A 21,031-nucleotide genomic window follows, 5' to 3' on the forward strand; every position below is an offset into this window, starting at 1 on the left:
TACATAAACTGACATGAAGATCCTCCCCTTACTAGGGTGGATGGGATCATAAACTGACATGAAGATCCTTCCCTTACTAGGGTGGATGGGATCATAAACTGACATGAAGATCCCCCCTTATTAGGGTGAACGGGATCATAAACTGGCATGAAGATCCCCACTTATTAGGGTGAATGGGATCAGGCTTGCAGGGGGGGGAGGCTGCGATGGCAGGTTGCTGGGAGGGGGCTTACATTCAGATACTGGATGAGGTGAGTGAAGGCACCCCTCCCCTGCTGTGTGAGTGTGGGGGGGGCAGAGCATCTGTGTGTGTAAGAGAAGGGGGCAGCCTGTGTGTGTGGGAGAGGGGGGAAAGTGTTTGTGTTGCAGAGAAGTTGTGATGCTCCAGGCTTGGGGTGGGGGGAAAGAGAGGCTGCAATGCTCCAGGCTTGGGGGGAGAGAGGCTGGGATGCTCAAGGCTTGGGGAGAGAGAGGGCTGTGATGTTCCAGGCTTGCAGGGGGCACAAAAATGGGCGGGAGCAAGAACGTGCAACCCCTGACAGGCACACAGGAGCCTGGCCCTGTGAGTGAGTGAGTGAGTGAGTGAGTGAGGGGTGGTGAAGAGAGCTTAAGTGTGTGTGTGAGAAGGAGGGAGGGATGCTGACTGACCCGCTGCTGTGCGAGGAAACCCCAAGAACTCATCATCCTTCCTTAGGGTGAACTGCATAAACTGCATAAACTGGCATGACGATCCTCCCCCTTCCTTAGGGTGAACTGCATAAACTGGCATGACGATCCTCCCCCTTCCTTAGGGTGAATGTGAGCATAAACTGGCATGAAGATCCCCCCCTTAAAACAAACCAAAACAAACCCAAAAAAAAAAAAAATTCGTCTTGCGAAGCACGGGTCATAAAAATTCGTTGTGCGAGTCACCAAAAATCGCAAAACGCTTTCGTTCTGTGAGTTTTTCGGTGTGCGAGGCATTCATTATGCGAGGTACCACTGTATAATGTTTTATAGTTTTATAAGCCCAATTTTGCTTTTTTTCACAGTATTTCATTTTTACCATTTTAGACTGCCCCAATTATAGGACTAGATGCTGCTTGAAACCTTTGAGAAGGCATTTACAGCACAGTTCTGTGCATGTCTATTCAGCAAGTCTCACTGAGTTCAAAGAGACTTACTCCTAGAAAAGTGTGTATAGGATTTCAGTCTTGAAATGTTTTATATGCAACATTATAAAACATTATTTCTTACCCATGTGCATTGAAATGCTCCCATCAGGGCACAGAACACAATCATAGCAACACACTTCTTTCCCCTGCTGGATGATCCTGCCAAATCCAGGGAGGCAGCTCTCTACACAACTGGCACGGGGCAGCATCTATCAGTAATCACAAAAGATGGTAAGAATGATTGTGGCAATCAGCTGCTTTTTCCTTTGGACCATAATTCTTTGCATCATCTCTTTTGCCGAGAAACATGTTAAGGTCTAGTGAGAGGGACAATGAGTATCCTTTTGATTAACTGTCTTCTTCTTTCCTAATACCCATTACCTACTCATCTGAGCTTCATTTCACTTCACTCTCAAAACTCTTTATTCCAGTTGTGAGCTTTATCTCATCATGTTGTCATCATGTCCATTGTCTTACGCCAGGCAGCACCAGCCTGCAGAACCACCACCATCCTCCATTGTCACTGGTAAGTCAACAGCAGGTGTGATTCCAGGGAGGATTGTAGAAGTAACGGGATGGGGAGTGGGCCAGGCCAAGTGGAGGCTGGAAGGAGTGGATCTCAGAGGCACTAGTGCAGATAGGATCCTATTCCCCTCTCCAGGCCCAGACCCACCCCCAGAGGTCTCCTCAGATTTACACCTGCTAAAGAGCTGGCATGGGTTCAGGGACAACCATTGGGGGGCCAGGTGACCTATGGAGAGATAATTTTTTTACTTTCTTCTCCTGGGCTATCTGGTTCCACCCTCCAGGCCCACAGCATGCACTCAGTTGCTGGCACTGCTTTCTCTGGGCATAGGATTGGGCTTTTAAAGGCCTTCCTCTTTGTCTAGAATGCCCAGATGGGAATGTGTTAGAGCATTCCTTCATTCATTGTGGTTCCTTCTTTTGAGACCTGTTGCATCCTGGCAGTTAGCTCATTTGTATGGTAATTTGTCCTGGAGGAAATCAGGTAGAAGAAATGGGTGGAGTTTCTGGGGAGGCAGGAAAATGGAGAGAAAAGGAGAGGTGTGGATGGAATTGTTCCTTAATGTCAATCAAAGCTACTGCTGATCAATCACATGTAAAGGAAAGCAACATAGGGAAACATGTATGATCAGAGACCTGGATGTCTCAGTAGCATTCTTGTGGGAAAGGAGGAAGAATTTGGAGCTTCACCAAATTAACAACAGCAAGCTTTTCATCTCAGATGCTAAAATGTATCAATCTCAAAAAAAAAAATGTATTCCCACCTGGTTAAATTTCTGATTCCATACAATTACACTTCCATTAATGGTGAATTCATTGCCTGCATGAGCCTGGGGGTCCATCCTTCCAACCTGAACTCTACGGAATGATCCATTGGCTAACATGATTGTGTTGATGATATTGTAGCCACCTGCCAGTTCTCCATTCTCATCAAAATATATTTCTTCTCCAGCACTATTGTTGAAGTGAATTTTCCTCAGAAAAGCATGAAGCTGCGTTAGAACAGAAAGAATGCATAAGCTTGGTCATGAAATGCTACGTGCATTTAAGAGAGAACAGGTCCTGCTGAATATAGAGACACTTTCTTCATTTTACACGTGTTCAGGATTGCTCGGTAGCTCACAGAATGGAAAATTGATGTGTTATCTCTTTGGAACTTGATGAGTTGTGACCTTTGGGTCTAGCAAATCCATTTCCCCCTTTCTGTCAATATCATCTCTTTCAGAATTTGCAAATGTTTGTATTTTTGAAAAATGTCAAGTTTTGGAAAATATCTGACTTGGAGGTAAGATGTACAGCCCTCCTGTGAGGAATTTCTTGAATTTGCCCATGCAGCTTTCAGAGGCTAATGCCTGCTCAAGCTCTGATTGCCCCTGGAATGTCCTAAAGCCATGTATGGGTTCTTTTGGGGAGTTGTCTCAATGCTGACATTGATCCAGCCTTCTCTCACCAACAGATTTGCCACCAGTGAAAATACCCTTAAAACCCTTCTGGGTTCTGAAGGCTTTTGGAAATAAGAAGATATTCAGGTCTTGCCTGAAATTTATTTATTTGGTTTAGATACAAATATAGATATATACCCAATAGGCAAAGTAGCTTTGTTGCTAAGCAGAATAGCTGTGCCAGACAGGAAGACTGACCCTGAAGCCACATCCACGGGGGGGGGGGGGGGGGACGGGTAATCATAGTTGGCAACCTTCAGTCTCGAAAGACTCTGGTATCACGCTCTGAAAGGTGGTTCTGGAACAGCATCTAGTGTGGCTGAAAAGGCTGATTCGGGAGTGACAATCCCTTCCACACCGGGAGCAAGTGCAGTCTGTCCCTGGTCTGTCTCCCTGGCTATAGGCCTTCCTTCTTTGCCTCTTAGCCTCAGACTGTTGGCCAAGTGTCTCTTCAAACTGGGAAAGGCCATGCTGCACAGCCTGCCTCCAAGTGGGCCGCTCAGAGGCCAGGGTTTCCCACTTGTTGAGGTCCACTCCTAAGGCCTTCAGATCCCTCTTGCAGATGTCCTTGTATCGCAGCTGTGGTCTGCCTGTAGGGCGCTTTCCTTGCACGAGTTCTCCATAGAGGAGATCCTTTGGGATCCGGCCATCATCCATTCTCACGACATGACCGAGCCAACGCAGGCGTCTCTGTTTCAGTAGTGCGTACATGCTAGGGATTCCAGCATGTTCCAGGACTGTGTTGTTTGGAACTTTGTCCTGCCAGGTGATGCCAAGAATGCGTCGGAGGCAGCGCATGTGGAAAGCGTTCCGTTTCCTCTCCTGTTGTGAGTGAAGAGTCCATGACTCGCTGCAGTACAGAAGTGTACTCAGGACGCAAGCTCTGTAGACCTGGATCTTGGTATGTTCCGTCAGCTTCTTGTTGGACCAGACTCTCTTTGTGAGTCTGGAAAACGTGGTAGCTGCCTTACCAATGCGTTTGTTTAGCTCGATATCGAGAGAAAGAGTGTCGGAGATCGTTGTGCCAAGGTACACAAAGTCATGGACAACCTCCAGTTCATGTGCAGAGATTGTAATGCAGGGAGGTGAGTCCACATCCTGAACCATGACCTGTGTTTTCTTCAGGCTGATCGTCAGTCCAAAATCTTGGCAGGCCTTGCTAAAATGATCCATGAGCTGCTGGAGATCTTTGGCAGAGTGGGTAGTGATAGCTGCATCGTCGGCAAAGAGGAAGTCACGCAGACATTTCAGCTGGACTTTGGACTTTGCTCTCAGTCTGGAGAGGTTGAAGAGCTTTCCGTCTGATCTGGTCCGGAGATAGATGCCTTCTGTTGCAGTTCCAAAGGCCTGCTTCAGCAGGACAGCGAAGAAAATCCCAAACAAGGTTGGTGCAAGAACACAGCCCTGCTTCACGCCGCTTCGGATGTCAAAGGGGTCTAATGTGGAGCCATCGAAGACAACAGTGCCCTTCATGTCCTTGCGGAAGGTAGTTGTTGCAGTCACCCCTGTCGCCTTTGTTCTTGTACAGTGTGATGATGTTTGCATCCCTCATGTCTTGAGGTACTCCACCCTCTCTCCAGCAGAGACAGAGGATTTCATGCAGCTCAGTGACGATGATCTCTTTGCAGCACTTTAGGACTTCAGCAGGGATGCTGTCTTTTCCAGGTACCTTGCCAAAGGCAAGAGAGTCCAGGGCCACGTGAAGTTCTTCTAGGGTTGGTTCACTGTCAAGCTCCTCCAGCACAGGCAGGCACTCAATGTTGTTCAGCGCTTCTTCGGTGACTACATTTTCTCTGGAGTATAGCTCAGAATAGTGCTGCACCCAGCGTTCCATCCAGGTCCGATCCTGGATGACCTCGCCTGTGGCAGACTTCAGAGGGGCAATTTTCTTCTGTGTTGGACCTAGGGCCTGCTTGATACCGTCATACATCCCCTTGATGTTGCCCGTGTCAGCTGCTATCTGTATCTGGGAGCAGAGCTGGAGCAGAGCTGGAGCAGAGCTGGGCGGGTAATAATGGAGTTTCAAACAAAGAACAAGAATACTACAGAAGGATTTTCTAGTCACTCTAAGACTGCTGAAACTACACAAGAGCTCCTGGGTAGTAAACTGTCCTAACATACAGAAAAGGAGGCAAAATGGGGGCAAGAGAATCAGGGCATTCATCACACATCACACAGGGACTGGACAAATATTTGAGCAGCTTTGAACAAAAACAAATACCAGCCAAAGGGAAAAAAGACACATCAAAAGGAAATGCAATCATCAGCCCCGCCCCACCCTATGCCCCATATCTGCTCCTACTGCTATCCTGGATACCAGGTGTTATGTATGTAAGTTATGCAGGATCAAAATCCTGCATAACTGATGGGCCCAGACTTATGGCTGGCCAATCGGGTGATGGATCGAAATCCTACCATCCAATTGGCCCTCTAGTTAAGGTTTCAATTGCACCAATCACGGGGAGTCTGGGCGGAGTTAAAGGCTTTAAAAAGTCAGGGGTTTGCCTTGTATTTAGCTAGGTTCTGTTCTGAAGATGGAATAAATGTATTGAGCTGTTATCACTATGCCTTCCTTTATTCGCATGGACCCACTATATAACACCCAAAACCATGGGTTTATACCAAACCCGATACTTACTTTTGCTCTGTGCAAGGCATTCTGGGGCACTAATTGACTTAGAGGGAAGACTTCAAAGCATTGGCAGTCAATGCAAAGCAGCAACAATTTTGGAGCAAGTGCTAGCAAGCAAATACAAAGAGGAAGCAGCTTGGAGGACAAATACTAACAAGCAAACATGAAGTCAAAACTCAAATGGAAGGCTTTGGCAATCTGAAGGATATATGATCTTTGGGGATTACTTTCCAGATGGTCCTCCACAAGCCTACAGCACTTGAACAAGGAGCCTGAATACTAGCAGTTGTTATTTTCAGTCATATCTTACCTGCCATGGCTGAATATTCAGCAGGTTCCACCTGTCTCTATCTACCACAGCTTTTTGTTTGGCTTGCCATAAGTGCAGGGCATGCAAAGCATGGGCTACAGCATAAGCAGAATTGTAGATACTGTAGCTCTGTCCAGACATTTGCATTTCAAACACAATTCCAGGGAGGCTTTCCAGCTTCTCCTTCCCAGTGCAGGTTTCAGTCCTCGCCAAAAACAAGCCATATTTTGGGAGTGAACAGTAAAATGCGCTGCACCAGAAAGTATGGAGGAAATAAATCTCAGACTGATATGGATTTATGGCCTCAAGGAATTCCTGAAACCCCGGAACCACATTTCCATGGAGGGCAAAGGATAAGGTGCCATTTAGGGATTTTGCTGTTAATTTTTCCTTATGGAAAAGTGCTGTGAAATCCCACTGAGCAGTTATGACCCAAACCTTCTCCAGAGGAGACATGTGATGAAATTCATAAAGTTTTAAAACAAGTTCTAAGCCTGTCATAGACTGCGCATCCCCGTAGACAATGATGACATTTAGTTTGTTCAACTCAGGTATGAAGGTTATCATTCCAAGATATTCGGTTAAGCTCTCAATTGAGTAACTCCTCAGTCCTGGAACTGACCGTGTCCAAGCAAGACAAATATTGTTCTGGAGGAGCTTTGGTTTCAGAGCATGAAGGAATTTTTCTCCACTGTCATCATCTGACACAAGGAGGCCAATCCAGTTCCATCCAAAATGCTTTAGCAACTGAGCAAGCCCAGAGTTCTGAGGGTTTTCATTTGGAACCATCCGGTAGAAAGAAGGAAACCGAGCTTTATCATTCAGCACAGGGTCTAAAGAGCCATAACTGACCTGATAGGAAACCATACATTATTAACAATTGAAGACAGCATCCCCTTGCACTTGAACAAGAGTTCTTTCTTCGTGGAATTTGATCTTCCAGAAAGATCATATTGGAGTCCAAACTGTTTTTGAGTATTTACTCCTACTATACTCAAGGCTCAGACTAAGGGTGGATTCTAAGCAAGAAATCTGAGAAGTCCAGCTGGAATAAAATATTCTGATGGGGAGGGGGAGGTAGGATGTGGGGGGACAACTTTCCTAGGTCTATTTGAGGGTTGTACAAAGACACATACCTGTGCAGTCTTATAGGTATTCAAAATGTTGGCAATTTGAATGGAATTCTGAGATGTGAGATCCCCAATGACACCCATGAACTTCTTCCTCTTGTCACAGAAGTAATTGAAGGGATATCGCTGTCCTGTGAAAAGAAGATTCAGAATGCTCCAATAGGTTAGCATTGGATTAAAAGAACTGTCATAGATCTTGGATTTCAGTGTGATGTTGGGTAATAGCTTGGCATCCTTGTTGATCTCATGAATGGCAAAGACAAAAGCAAGGACATGCTGGTAGTTTTTAGGCTTTAACCTGCAATGAGATTGTAATGTCTTACATCCTCAGATCAAAGAAATTAATGCACTTTATTTCCATAAAACTCTAGCTGCTGTCCTTGTGATTTGGGCAGTGCCCTGACCAGTCTGGGTTTGGCTTGTAAACCCACAATTTCAGTCCCACAATTTCAACTTGGGCCACTTTCACACATGTAAAAATACTATTGTGGAAGAAAACATCTCCAAGTAAACATTTGCCAATTCTGTAGTCACTCTAAAGGGCAGTCACTGTATTGATTTGGTGCAAATAATATTATTTGACCTGGTTCAGTCTCCATCCCGGCAATACAAGGACTGTATGAAATAGTAACTAGAAACATTTAGTAATGCAGAAAACAATTTCTTCAGAGGGAGAAGAAATGGTTGTTTGGCATCTGATTTCCATGTCAAAGACCTGCATGATGGGCTACTCTCAGGAGAAGTTGGAACAGAACTGTGCATGAAGAACTTGAAAAGGGCAAGGATCCAGGCATTTGTGGGTGAACACAGGAAAGACTTGCTTGCTGTGAATTGCCTGGCTATAGTGAGGCTCAACTGGCACAGGAGCCCTCACAGCTTAGTGGATGCTTTGAGGCAGAGAGGAGGTTATATAGGAATTCTGTGGGAGACACAGCAAACAGCACAAGATCATGGTCCATGATGTTTGGGCAAGAAATGTATCATCAATTACAAGTGTAATATTTGCATTCTTATGTGTTAAGTAGTCATTCCTGTTCAATTCAGAGTTATGGCATACTATGAACATGCAGTTTCCTCTGGGGGGGGTGGCTACATATCCCCTCTTATTTTGCCTACAAATATACCTTAAAAGGGTGGCCTTTTTAGGAAACTGAGGTTTGAAAACACCATTTTTGACCTGGTAGCTACTGGCTGAAGATATTCAGAATGTTTTACTTGCTACAGTGAGGTTCCTAACATAGAGCAGGGGCGTCCAAAGTTTTTGGCAGGAGGGCCACATCGTCTATCTGACACTGTGTTGGGGGCCGGGGGGGGGGGAAGAATTAATTTACATTTCAAATTTCAATAAATTTACATACGTTTACATAAATGAATATATTAAAGATGAACTTATATGAATGAATGAAGGTCTTGCAATAGCTCAAGGCCTATAAAAGGCCTTACACAAAGCAAGACTGGCCTGTTCTTTTCTGCCGCTACTGCATCACAGATGTGAAACAGCAAGCAGTGGAGGGAGCCCTCATCCCACAGCTCACACAAGAGGTCAAACAGTTGCCCTCACGCTGAGAGCAATTGCATCGGGCCAGTGTGGGCTCCAACAAATCACCTGAGGACCAGAGGCTTATTGGAGACTGGGAGCTCCCTGAGGGCCACATTGAGAGGCCTCGAGGGCCGCAAGTGGCCCCAGGGCTGGGGTTTGGGCACCCCTAACATAGAGTACTAAAGAATGAGTGTTGCTTTCCACACGCATTTCAAACACTAGATTTCCCTTCATTTGATTGCTGTAAATGTTATGAGTGACAATGTCTTATCTGTTCTGTTAGATTTCCCGTAGCTTATTCACACATGCATATCATCACCGGATGTTGCAATTACTAAATAATAAGCATTCATGCTTGAAGTAGCTCTCAGTCTGGAATGGTTTAGCTCAGGCATTTTGAAACTAGATCTAAGCACCCAATTTAGACTTTTGGGGAAAGAATAGCGTAACTCACCATGCCTTTGGGGAGGATTCTGGTTCTGACATAAAGTCAAACAAAGACATTTCAGCAAGGAAAGCGGATACAAATCCCCCAATGATAATTTCATCTTGAAAACTGGGGGAATTAGTTGTAGCTTTGGGCGGCCAACCATAAGTGGAGTTCCAACTATTGCTGAACGTAGGTGGAAGCAGGAGGAGAAGGAGGAGCAGCACCAAAACCAGTCTAAATGCTGGAAAATACTGACCCCAATCCCAGCTGAATACCTGCATGTTCACCTAAACACCCACCTGTATAATTGCAAGCAGGATCTATCTCTTTGGAAGTGACAGAAAGCCACCTCTCTAGAAGCCTTTACCAATCTCACGTTACAGAGATGTACCCTGAGAATTCATCTTTTAAATGCTTACAAATACTCAAATAAATATGTAAATAGGTTTTGTTCTACGGCATGAGAAATCAAAGATTCATTTCACATAGCCCTGCCTGGCTCAACCTCTCCTACCTCTATGACACAGGGTGCTCTGGAAGGAGCACTTTATAAATTATGTTACATTACCGAAGCTGTTGAGCTCTTCCTGTTGTTCATTTACTAAGTGGTCCCTGGCTAGCCATGGGGCTTCCACAAGAAGCAAAGTTCAATCACAGTGATTTTGATAATTACAGAGCAGAAAATTACTTTTCCCATAGCTATCAAGTCTCTGCTCAACTAGAGAAAACATACCTATTCATCCCATCATAGCCCATATCTAGCCTCCATCACAGCAGTGACAGGGTTCAATTAAATCTCTTGGGATCATAGAACGCGGGTGACAACTGATACAGTAATTTTATTTTTTTTAGACAATTTGCTATTATTTTATTCTTCACTTTTTTGTGCAAGCTGCTTTGGAAATTTCATGAAAGTGGGGTATAAACCTTGCACATACATACACACATGCATGCATGCATACATACATGCATTCACAATGGGTGTGACTCCAGTTTCCCACTCAGCTGCTCAGTTTGATTAAGTGACCCCAGTCCTAACCCCTGCTATGCTGCAGCATACAGCCATGCCAACAGAACGCACCCTGCATGCTATGATGGAGGGGGGCAACTGGCAACCACCGGCCAACAAGGGATGAGTGAAAAATATTTTTATTTACCCCTCAATAGACTTTTGTGACCTTTAGGTTTTCTCTGAGACTTGTAGCTCCATAGCATATTCCATGAATCCTTAGAAATAGAATCAATCAATCACCCTCCCTCTCATGAGGAAGGACCATGCTCCAGCCCCCTCATGGCAGAGCTTGTGCAGTATGATGAAGGCATTCTTATCAGGGAAAATGAGAATACCTGCTACTTATTTAAGTAGCACAGACAGACAAGGGGAAAGACAAGAATGATAAAGTAAGTAAAGTGAACTCCTTGATTTTTGGGCCATATGCACACACCTGATGCAGCCACACCACCAGAGTACACACTGCATTCCATGGGAGGAGCAATCGTGGAGGTCCCCTGTAGGTAAGGAAACATGAACAGAAGGGGTCATCTGTTCCCTTGACTCGGGGTAAACCTCTGCTGCCCCAGTGGGTCTACTCAGACCTGCACCAGTGATTGTGGCTCAAGTCCAAATGGGACCAGGAAGGGGGATAGAAAATTGGTGGAGCTGCTGCCACTGCTAACCAGCTTCTTCCTGCTCTCAGAGCACACTCATCTCTTCCTGGTATCCACTATCACAACTCCATGTGAGGCCACAAGGCTGCAATACACATTTCCATAGGAGTAAGTCCCATTAAACTCAATGGGGAATACATCTGAGTAGGCATGCATAGGATTGCACTATGAGTCATCTGTAGCCCAATCTTGTCATTGGGCTGCACTGCCAGGACTCATGTTCTAGCAGAGCAGCCGAACTTTTGGCATTATAAAATGTTACACTCCTCAGTGTGCAATGGAGCTGCTGACAGAAATGGTGAGCGGTTCCCACCCCCAGATCCCCAGTACCAGCAAGTCAGCATCGGGGGGCAAGCCATGGGCAGTAAGGGACGGTATGGATCTGGTGGTAGTTGCATATGTCAGAACTTATCCCCATTTTTGAAAACATCTCCAACCCTTCTCCCTCCTCTGAGATACACCACCAAAATCTCAAAAAAGGCATAATGGAAATGGAAAAGGTGCAAAAGAGAGCGACTAAGATGATTACGGGGCTGGGGCACCTTCCTTATGAGGAAAGGCTACGGCGTTTGGGCCTCTTCAGCCTAGAAAAGAGACGCCTGAGGGGGGACGTGATTGAGACATACAAAATTATGCAGGGGATGGACAGAGTGGATAGGGAGATGCTCTTTACACTCTCACATAATACCAGAACCAGGGGACATCCACTAAAATTGAGTGTTGGGCGGGTTAGGACAGACAAAAGAAAATATTTCTTTACTCAGCGTGTGGTCGGTCTGTGGAACTCCTTGCCACAGGATGTGGTGCTGGCGTCTAGCCTAGATGCCTTTAAAAGGGGATTGGACAGGTTTCTGGAGGAAAAATCCATTATGGGGTACAAGCTATGATGTGTATGCACAACCTCCTGATTTTAGAGATGGGTTATGTCAGAATGCCAGATGCAAGGGAGGGCACCAGGATGAGGTCTCTTGTTATCTGGTGTGCTCCCTGGGGCATTTGGTGGGCCGCTGTGAGATACAGGAAGCTGGACTAGATGGGCCTATGGCCTGATCCAGTGGGGCTGTTCTTATGTTCTTAAAATGGGTGGCCCAAAGGGTTACACAGAGGTAAGTAAAAATCCTCTTTGCCTTCTCAGTCCCTCCTCCCCCTTCCCCCCCCCCCCATGCAGTGTGTGCCTTTTTGGCATGGGCTGCATTTTATAGCATGGCAGGGGATAGGATTGGACTCTAAAAATGAGAATTCTAAAGCCTCATAACTTGAATGAGCAATGGATTTTCTTGAGGAAAGGCAGGCTTCCACAGTATTCTTCAATGGTTTACGTAATCTGAAGACATGATGTAAAATACTTTGGGTGGCAAAATCAGAGCAAAGGGATCTGATTCAGAGGAAAACTCTAAAAGTGGTCTGGCAGCCATTCCTTATCAACATTTTCTGACACACGGTCAGATTATCCCCTTCTGTTTGTTGGAGCCCTGAATCAAACTGAGCCCTCTGGGTGAATTTCCCAGGAACATGGGGGTGGGATTGAGATGAGATATTACAAGGAATGAAGGAGAACAGATGGGGCAGGAGATTGAAGGGAGTGAGTGGGATGGGCAGAATGGCGGAACCTGCTTGTTCCCTCCATCTGCCCAGTTCACTGCCACCAAACTCACCTTTCAAAGGCAACTCCTACATGAAGGATGAGAAGGTGCACCTCCATTTGCCAGTGGAGGGTGCAGCATGCCTCAGATTTCACCATACCATATCCTGGAATATGTTGCACAGGGGAGAGGAGAAGTGGAGAAGAGGCAGAGTGTAGTAAGCTTCTCTCCTTCTGTGCAAGGAATACAAGAACAGCAACACCTTTGAAAAAGGTGGAATCTTCAAGATAATGGAAGGATTTTTATAGTTAGAGAAAAATGTATGCTGGAGAATAATAGTAGTACAGGTGTGTCCACCAGTCAAGATTTAAGATTAAAGCCTCCAGCCAGCAGCCACAAGTCTCAGGCCACTGGCAGGGGTCTGTGAAAGAAAAGCTAGGCCCACTCAAAAACTTTGTTTTTACATCTTATTTCCTGCTGTGGCAGTCTGCAGAGTGGGGCACTGCTGGGGCTCTGAGTATGGGGCAATAAGGCACTGGGTACGGCTGGCTCAGGGTACATCTGGGGCACTGGGTACGGCTGGCCGTGTTACGATGCAGGTATAGTTTCCGCAGCAAGCAGCCGTCCGGCTGCACTCTCTACCTATCTCTCACGGTCAGAGCGTAGGCACTCCCAGGAACAAAGACGACACACGGCAGAAGTCCTCCACCAAACGTCTCTTTACTATGTACAATATATACAGCAACAGTCCAGATAGCACACAATTCACGGATCACACTGACGTAGCCTTTGGCACAAACTCCACTCTGCATCTCCCATAACCCAGCTTGCCCTGGCTGGAGTATATACTAGCCACAGCCAATCAGAGTGAACTAGAAAGTGCTTAGTCACTCTGATGGCACATGGGGTGACATTCCTGGTGACAGTCACCTGGTATGCATCACCAGATGTTGCATCATCTCTTCCCATGATGCTGTGCGCAGTCAGGCCAAGGCTTCAGGGCCTGATACTATCCAGCCTGCAAATTACCTGCAGGCCAGGGGATGATCCCTTGACAGGCCGAGAGTCATGGCAACAAGCTTTGCTATTCTGCCTGGAGAGAGTGAGTGGCTTGACAGTTGTATAAGCCTTTGGAACCTTTGGAGGGCTGAATCTTCCTATTGGCTTGGAAGAGCCAATTTACACCTTTTGAAAAGTGTCCATTGGCGGAGAGGGGAGGCATTGGACTTTGTCAGTTACTTTGGGTGGTGTTAAGCTGCGAGTATGGGTGCCCACTTTCCTGGACATGGGGAAGCTGGGATAAAACCTGGCCTTCTACTAGGCCTAGAGGCTTACAGCCCAATCCTGAGCTGCCTGGTACATGGGGGCTGCCATGGCATCCTGAGCACACCAGCGCAGAGCAAGGGAGTTCTATTTCGCCAGCACAGAGTAAGGGAGTCGTGTGTCGATCTGCAAGGCTCTGAATGGCAGAGCAGGGCTTCAACTTTCAAGCTTCAGGAGGTCCAACTTTTGTTATTTTATTTATCTCTGTGTTTAAACTCAAAATATATAGATTGGGTTCATTTAGCTTTACTCTTTCAGGCTCATCTAAATCCAGCCTGGCTGCTTGTCTGCTGCCAAACATGGGAATTGTACCCCAGTGGTTAAGGCTTAACATCCCTCCAGAGAGGGGAATGAATATACAATCAATCTGTCAGTGCCTCGATGAGAAGGGGCATAATTAGATTGTGACATGGTTCTGAAATGCACTGTGACCTCTGCTGGGAGTTCATTATTATATTTCTATAAAAAATGTTTTTTTTCTAAAGTGACTAACTCAAGAAATATAGAATGGATTGTTTTCAAAGAAACAATACCAAAGCATATCACCAATCCCTTCTAAACTTTTTTTGAAGGAAACAGTTTTCAAACACCTGTATTTTGGCCATTTCTTAACAACCTGCTCCAGATTTGGAGAGGTGGTGGCACATGAACCATTCCTTGCCATAGTTCATGTGGGTTGGATAGATGGTTTTCATGTATGAAAATCAAAGTATTCATGGTTCAAAATGGAGGACTAGTCTTAGATTCAATTTTAGCTCTAGAGGCACTTCAGCACAAGCCTATCAAATGATCACTTCACCCACACTTGTGACATTTCTATAGTTCCCCCCCACACACACACACATGCTCCTGCACATGATCCTCTCTTAGCTACCTGCAGAAATCAGCTGCCCTACTTATAGGCTACCAAAGGCACAAAATTAGCACTGGACATAACATTATAGCAACTTGAAGAGACCAGCTGCAATGAAAATGTTGAAACTCTTCCTTCTCTCCCTGCTCATTGTGCTGAACGAAACCAAAGTGTTTAAGAAATGTAGAGTGGCTAGACTTTTGTATCAGCAAGGGATGGATGGATACCATAGCTACTTCTTAGAAGACTGTAAGTTTCTTCTACCTCTCCCACTTTCTCCATCAAACTAATGTGCCATTTTCTTTTTTCAGAAGGTTAAGAGAAAACAGAAGAACTATTTAAAAAATTAAATTTAAGCTTAAATTTTAAACCCTTTTTTAAAATTCAAGATTCTTTAAAGTTTATCTATATAGTCATAGGAATACCTGTGTATTTTAGAGAAATCTTTTTTTTTTAAGGTTCTACCATTCATAAAGAATGGCTGAGTTATAAGTTTTAAAATCTTGCTCTGCACCAGATAGATGCCTTGAGAGCTGTTTCCAAACTTTTCTCTGCCCCTCTCCTACAAAATTCACTGCTTCAGTGTTACTCAAACTGTGGGTCAGGACGCAGTAGGTGGGTCACAAGTCAATTTCAGGTGGTCCCCATTAATTTCAAAATTTTATTTTTAATAAATTAGACTTGATGCTACCATGTATGCGACTGCATTGGGGAAATGCCACAGATCTGCATTTTCAACAGGCTACTATGTGTATGCTTTTAACAAAGATAGCAAATGGGACTTACTTCTGGGTAAGTGCAGCCTAGGATTGTTAAAAACTTTCCTGCTCACTGATGTCACTTCTGGTCATGACATCACTTCCGGTGGATCCTGACAGATTCTCATTCTAAAAAGTGGGTCCTGGTTTGCTAAAAGTTTATTACTTACAGATTACTGCATATTACTGCATATCTTTTTAAGTTATGAGATGTTAACATTCCCATTTTAAATCACTCAGAGCCCCAATCCTATGCATGTCTACTCAGGTGTAAGTTCCATTAGAGTCAATGGGGCTCACTCCCAGGAAAGTGTGGATAGGATTAGGTTGTCATTTAATAAAGGTTGCTGTCAGGTTTGGGCCTGATGAAGCAGTTATAGAGGGTAGGATTGGAAAGCAAGCCAGGGCTCAGGAACAAACCAGAATCAGAGCTAGAAGTCAAGCCAGAACAAAAAAATAAGCCACCCATCAAACCAAGAGGATACACTAGAGCAGGGGTGCCCAAACCCCGGCCCTGGGGCCACATGCAGCCCTCAAGGCCTCTCAGTGTGGCCCTCAGGGAGCCCTCAGTCTCCAATGAGCCTCTGGCCCTCCAAAGATTTGTTGGAGCCCACACTGGCCCAACGCAACTGCTATCAGCGTGAGACCGAATGTTTGACCTCTTGCATGAGCTGTGGGATGAGGGCTCCCTCCACTGCTTGCTGTTTCATGTCTGTGATGCAGTAGCAGCAGCAAAGGAAAGGCCAGCCTTGCTTTGTGCAAGGCCTTTTATAGGTCTTGAGCTATTGCAAGACCATTCATTCATATAAGTTACATCTCTAATATATTTATTTATGTATATTTATGTAAATATATTCAAATTTTAAATGTAAATTAATTCTTTTTTTTCCGCGGCCCCCGACACAGTGTAAGAGAGATGATGTGGCCCTCCTGCCAAAAACTTTGGACACCCCTGCACTAGAGACTAGAAGATTCTTCTTCCCAGGATTCCCAGGGATCCATTCCAGGCAGGAAGCTTTTTATAGTGTTTGGAGAAACCCAATTACCAGCCCAGGCAGGCAGGGAAAGTCCATCATCTGAGAGCTGAAGCATATGCATGTCTACTCAGAAGTATGTCCCACTATAGTCAATGGGGCTTACTCCCAGGTAAGATAGGATTGCAGCCAGAGTCTTTTATTCCAGCTGCAGTTTCATCTTTCTTTCTTTCTTTCTTTCTTTCTTTCTTTCTTTCTTTCTTTCTTTCTTTCTTTCTTTCTTTCTTTCTTTCTTTCTTTCTTTCTTTGTACAGGACCACATTTATTCCCTTTGGGCAATTTTTTAAACATTATTTGGATCATTAGAAGTATATAAAGAGCAAGCAGTTTGTTGAAACCAAAGTAACAAGAAAGCGCATCTCCTGGCCTAACAGATTCAGTATGTTCTTATCCCAGCAGCCTTTTTTCCTCCTCAGTCTTTCCTTCCCCCTTTCTTCTGCGCCCCCCCTTTTCATTTTTCAACTGTCACTCCAACTGCTTTTTCTTCCTCTTTCCTCTCACTCTAGACCAATACTACCTCTCCTCACTCCTAACCCTAATACTCACTAAACAACAGCAAACAGGACTGGTGGGACAGGTTTTCCTGAACATAAAGATTATTATTTTTTAAATGGGGCTGGTGTGGATGATATAGTTATTACTCAACTGGACCAACATAATAAGGAATATGTACACTTACGAGCATGCATACGCTCATATTTTTCTGCAAGAGCTCAGGGCACCTTTCTCAATTGCATGGGAGTTGTTCATGTAGTGGAGTGGTTCGGGTGATTATGGAGAGGTAATAATTATGGATTATTAAAGGTTCCCAGAAAAAAAGGGGAGAAGCTGGGACATTCCTGAGTGATCTGCATGCAAGTTCTTTATTGTGTGGGGCCAGTCTGATGATAAGAGTACTTATTCAATCAATAACAAAAATATCAGCTGTGGCACATCTTGTCACAGAAGTTGTGTTGTTCCCTCAGAGAGCTGCTGTGGAGACACAATGTCCTTTTGCAGTCCCCACACCCTGCAGGTGGCAAGGTGCTGATGCTGACACAAACCTAAACTGGTATTTGGCAGGAGACATGTTGTTCTTGATGGACTGCACTATGTGCCTGTGGGGCAGAATGTGTGGATGTCTAAGTGTTTTTCCTTGTGTGCTCAGCCACACTCACCACAGTGCCTTAGAGCGCAACATGCACTCCACCAGTGCAGCAACTGCTGCATCAGCCTAGAGCAGGGGTGTCCAAACATTTTGGCAGGAGGGCCATATAATCTCTCTGACACTGAGTCGGGGGCCAGGGGAAAAAAGAATTAACGTACATTTAAAATTTGAATAAATTTACATAAATGAATGTTTTAGAGATGGAACTTATATGAATTAATGAAGGTCTTGCAGTAACTCAAGGCCTATAAAAGGCCTTGCACTAAGCAAGGCAAGCCTCTCCTTTCTGCTGCATCCCAGACGTGAAGCAGCAAGTAGTGGAGGGAGCCCTTGTCCCACAGCTCAAGTGAGAGGTCAAATAGTTGTCCTCATGCTGAGAGCAGTTGCATTGGGCCAGCATGGGCTCCAGCAAGTCTCCAGGGGGCCAGAGGCTCATTGGAGACTGGGGTCTCCCTGAGGGCCTGATTCAAAGCCCCCGAGGGCTGCAAGTGGCTGCCGGGCCGGGGTTTGGGCACCCCTGGCCTAGAGTTTTGCAAACATGCCATAAAGCATATCTGTGATGACTCAGGAGTAAGCTGCACTGTCCTGCTGGCACCAGGTATGGACCTGCAGCCACTGGAGCAAGTAGGTGCTGCTCCATGAGGTGCAGGTGTGGGGGGCAGGATGGAGGTGGGGAAGGGGCTTTTCTAGATTGGGTGGGTGGAACAGGGGGCAAATCAGACCCAGTAGAGAGTGGGATCAGCAAAGCAGGCTTACACCCCATTCTGCACCCCCTTCCTGAGCCTTTTCTCCCCAACACAGGTTTCTCAGACCTGCGCTGCTTATTTAGCCAGCGCAGATCCTAGAAGCCCCATTGTGCAGGCTGAGGTTTTACACAGGGTAAGGGGACAAGTGTTCCCTTACCTTGACTAGCCCTCAAGCCTGCTCCTAACCACCACAGGATACAGTATGGTCTGCTTGACCCTGCTGCACCAGTGCTGGTTAGAATTGGGTTTCCAATTAAAATCCCTAAGATATGCCTAAACATTTACTAGAATAGGTGGCATTGTGGGAAAGCACAGTGCATTGTAGAAAGGCATCAGGCAGACACTCTACAGGGTATTTCCAGCAAGTTATTGGGGAAGCTTCCCCTATTGGATTTCTGCCTGGGCCCATCTCTCCCAGCGCAGTGATGAACTGAAAAATCAAGGCAAAGCATGGATGTTATGTATTATGTATTTTTGCTTATCAATTACAGCACATGCAACCGGTTCTGTTTTCAGCTTCGTTTTAAGAGTATCAACAATGTCTGGTGCCTAATATGCAAAACCAGACCACTGTGTTCTCCAGGCCCTGGTCTCCTGATATCAAAAGGATCACTTCAGGGGCATGATGTTCAAGAACAATTATAATTATCAGTGTCATCTTCCTGTTGACTCTAGTAACCACATTTGTGCCAGCTTCACCTTTCTAAGAGGGCAATCCGAGCAAACACAATGGGACTTCCTTTTTAGTAGACATGCATGTGATTTTACTGTTGGCTCAAACAAAATGCTGAGCTGTTCAGCCTGAGTTGGCTTCTGGCTCACAGTTTCATCAGGAAACAGCTCACTGTTAAAGCATTAAAAGATATAACCAGGGTCTTTCCAGGACCAAACTAACAGGATGATGTGATAAAGAAGTGTAAGACTCCCATCCAGCCCTTGTAGTGTGATCCAGGCAGTGGCATCACTAAGGTGTGCGGCCTGCTCTGGATGACACAAATGGGGGGGGGGGGGTGATGTGCTAAAATCTTGGTTTCTAGGAATAATACTATCATATACCATTTGATGTATACCAATTATATATATTTTGTTATGGTCATGTTATATACCATTCAATGTATACCAATTAAATACAAGGTGACCCAAAAGTAGTTGGACAGTAAATGATAACATTTATTCCACCTACTGTCCACCTACTTTTGGGTCACCCTATATACCACTCCATATATACAAATTAAATATACCACGTGATATGTACTAATTTACAACAGAATTACAGCCAAATTCAATTAAAACATAAAAAAACGGAGTGAAATATCTACTTACTATCAAAAGTTATGGCCAAGAAACCATAAAACAAAAATGCAACTCTCTTATGTAACAAAAAGTACATTTCCTTAATTCAAACAGAATAAATGAGACTGAACATGCTGTGTCATAATAACATCTCATGGCTGTTCAGTCTCATTTGAACAGCCAATGAGATGTTATTATGACACAGCATGGAACCAATAAGATGTTAGTAAAGTGATACTTTAGAGGGTGACATCACTAGTGACCAAAATCGCTAAATTATCGGTTTGTAGGAATAATACCATCGTGTTATATACCATTTGATGCAGAATTTACAGCAGACTGCAATGAAACAAATTGCTTTGAAATATCTGTATTCTATCTAAAGGTATGGCCAAAAAACCAGAGGGGGCGGGGCAATGGTACATCACCATGCCCATCCACCTGGGTTTTGCCCGGCCCACTGTATGGGAGGAGATCCATCATAGGGCTCACATGCTGGCCTCACAGACTGGGTGACACAAACCCTCATGACGCCACTGGATCCAGAGCAGGTTTACTCTTAAGTACTAATTCACGCAGAAGGATATAGGTGCAAGGCAGGATATTGTTGTGGGACCTTCTCCCTAATAGACGAATGCTGACAATCCCACTCATTTTAACAGAGTTATTTTCACAGATCTTCAATATACTTTGGCTACACTGATGTTTTAGAAGTGTTTAAAAATCCTTTTCTATTTCAGAACATTTTGAATTAGCAATTATGAATTGCGTATAGTTTGAAAATGCAATTTTCTTTCCTTCGCTGTAGACCATTTCTTCTTTTCTTTGTCTCAGGGGTCTGTTTGGCATACCATGCAAGCAAATTCAATTCTAGAGCCAAAACAGATGTTGGAGATTTCTCACACTATGGGATCTTTCAACTCACAGGTGTTTTATATTGTGGAGAGACGACACCACGTTTAAACTTATTTTTACCTGGAAATGTGGTTTGTGATATCTGCTGTGACAGTAAGTAATATGCTATTACAAGACTGACTTTGCTAAAGTCATGCTCCAACCAGGATGGATAATAATTTTTCAAGGAGGGGTTCAGGCTTTTCTCCAGAGGTAAGTCCAGACAGGCCTAGAGGCCAAACCAGATTGTAAAAGGACATTGTTTTTTGTTTTTTAAAAACTTTTTGACAATTTTCCTCTTGAGCTAAGCCTTGTGGAGGCTGAAAAAGTCCAGAGGTGGCTGGAGCTCTGATTTGCATTTTGTCTGAACCAGGCATGCATGTCACAGTATTGCCATATCTGCTAGTGAGGCAAAGTTAGGAAATAGAAGAACAAAGAGCTCTGATCTCAGGATTCTCCCTGTCTGCAGGAGACACTGTTGCCACATTTGAGTTGCTGGAAGGTTATCAAAGTGAATACCTTCTGCAAACTTGAGTCCTCTATCTCCAAACTCAGTGTAAATCTTTACA

General features: G+C 44.8%; 1 protein-coding gene across 1 annotated transcript in view; it reads right to left on the reverse strand.

Annotated features, from left to right (window-relative positions):
- LOC136653509 (vomeronasal type-2 receptor 26-like) overlaps nucleotides 1-21,031 on the reverse strand; it is a 33,657-nt gene that overhangs the window by 9,621 nt on the left and 3,005 nt on the right. The window contains exons 2-5 of the mRNA XM_066630402.1: nucleotides 12,487-12,580; nucleotides 7,200-7,491; nucleotides 2,444-2,671; nucleotides 1,237-1,363 (exon numbers count right to left, since the gene is read on the reverse strand). Coding sequence (XP_066486499.1) covers nucleotides 1,237-1,363; nucleotides 2,444-2,671; nucleotides 7,200-7,491; nucleotides 12,487-12,580 — 741 coding nt within the window. The remainder of the gene's footprint in view (nucleotides 1-1,236; nucleotides 1,364-2,443; nucleotides 2,672-7,199; nucleotides 7,492-12,486; nucleotides 12,581-21,031) is intronic.

This window comes from Tiliqua scincoides, chromosome 5 (genome assembly GCF_035046505.1).
Source record: "Tiliqua scincoides isolate rTilSci1 chromosome 5, rTilSci1.hap2, whole genome shotgun sequence".
Taxonomy (NCBI): domain Eukaryota; kingdom Metazoa; phylum Chordata; class Lepidosauria; order Squamata; family Scincidae; genus Tiliqua; species Tiliqua scincoides.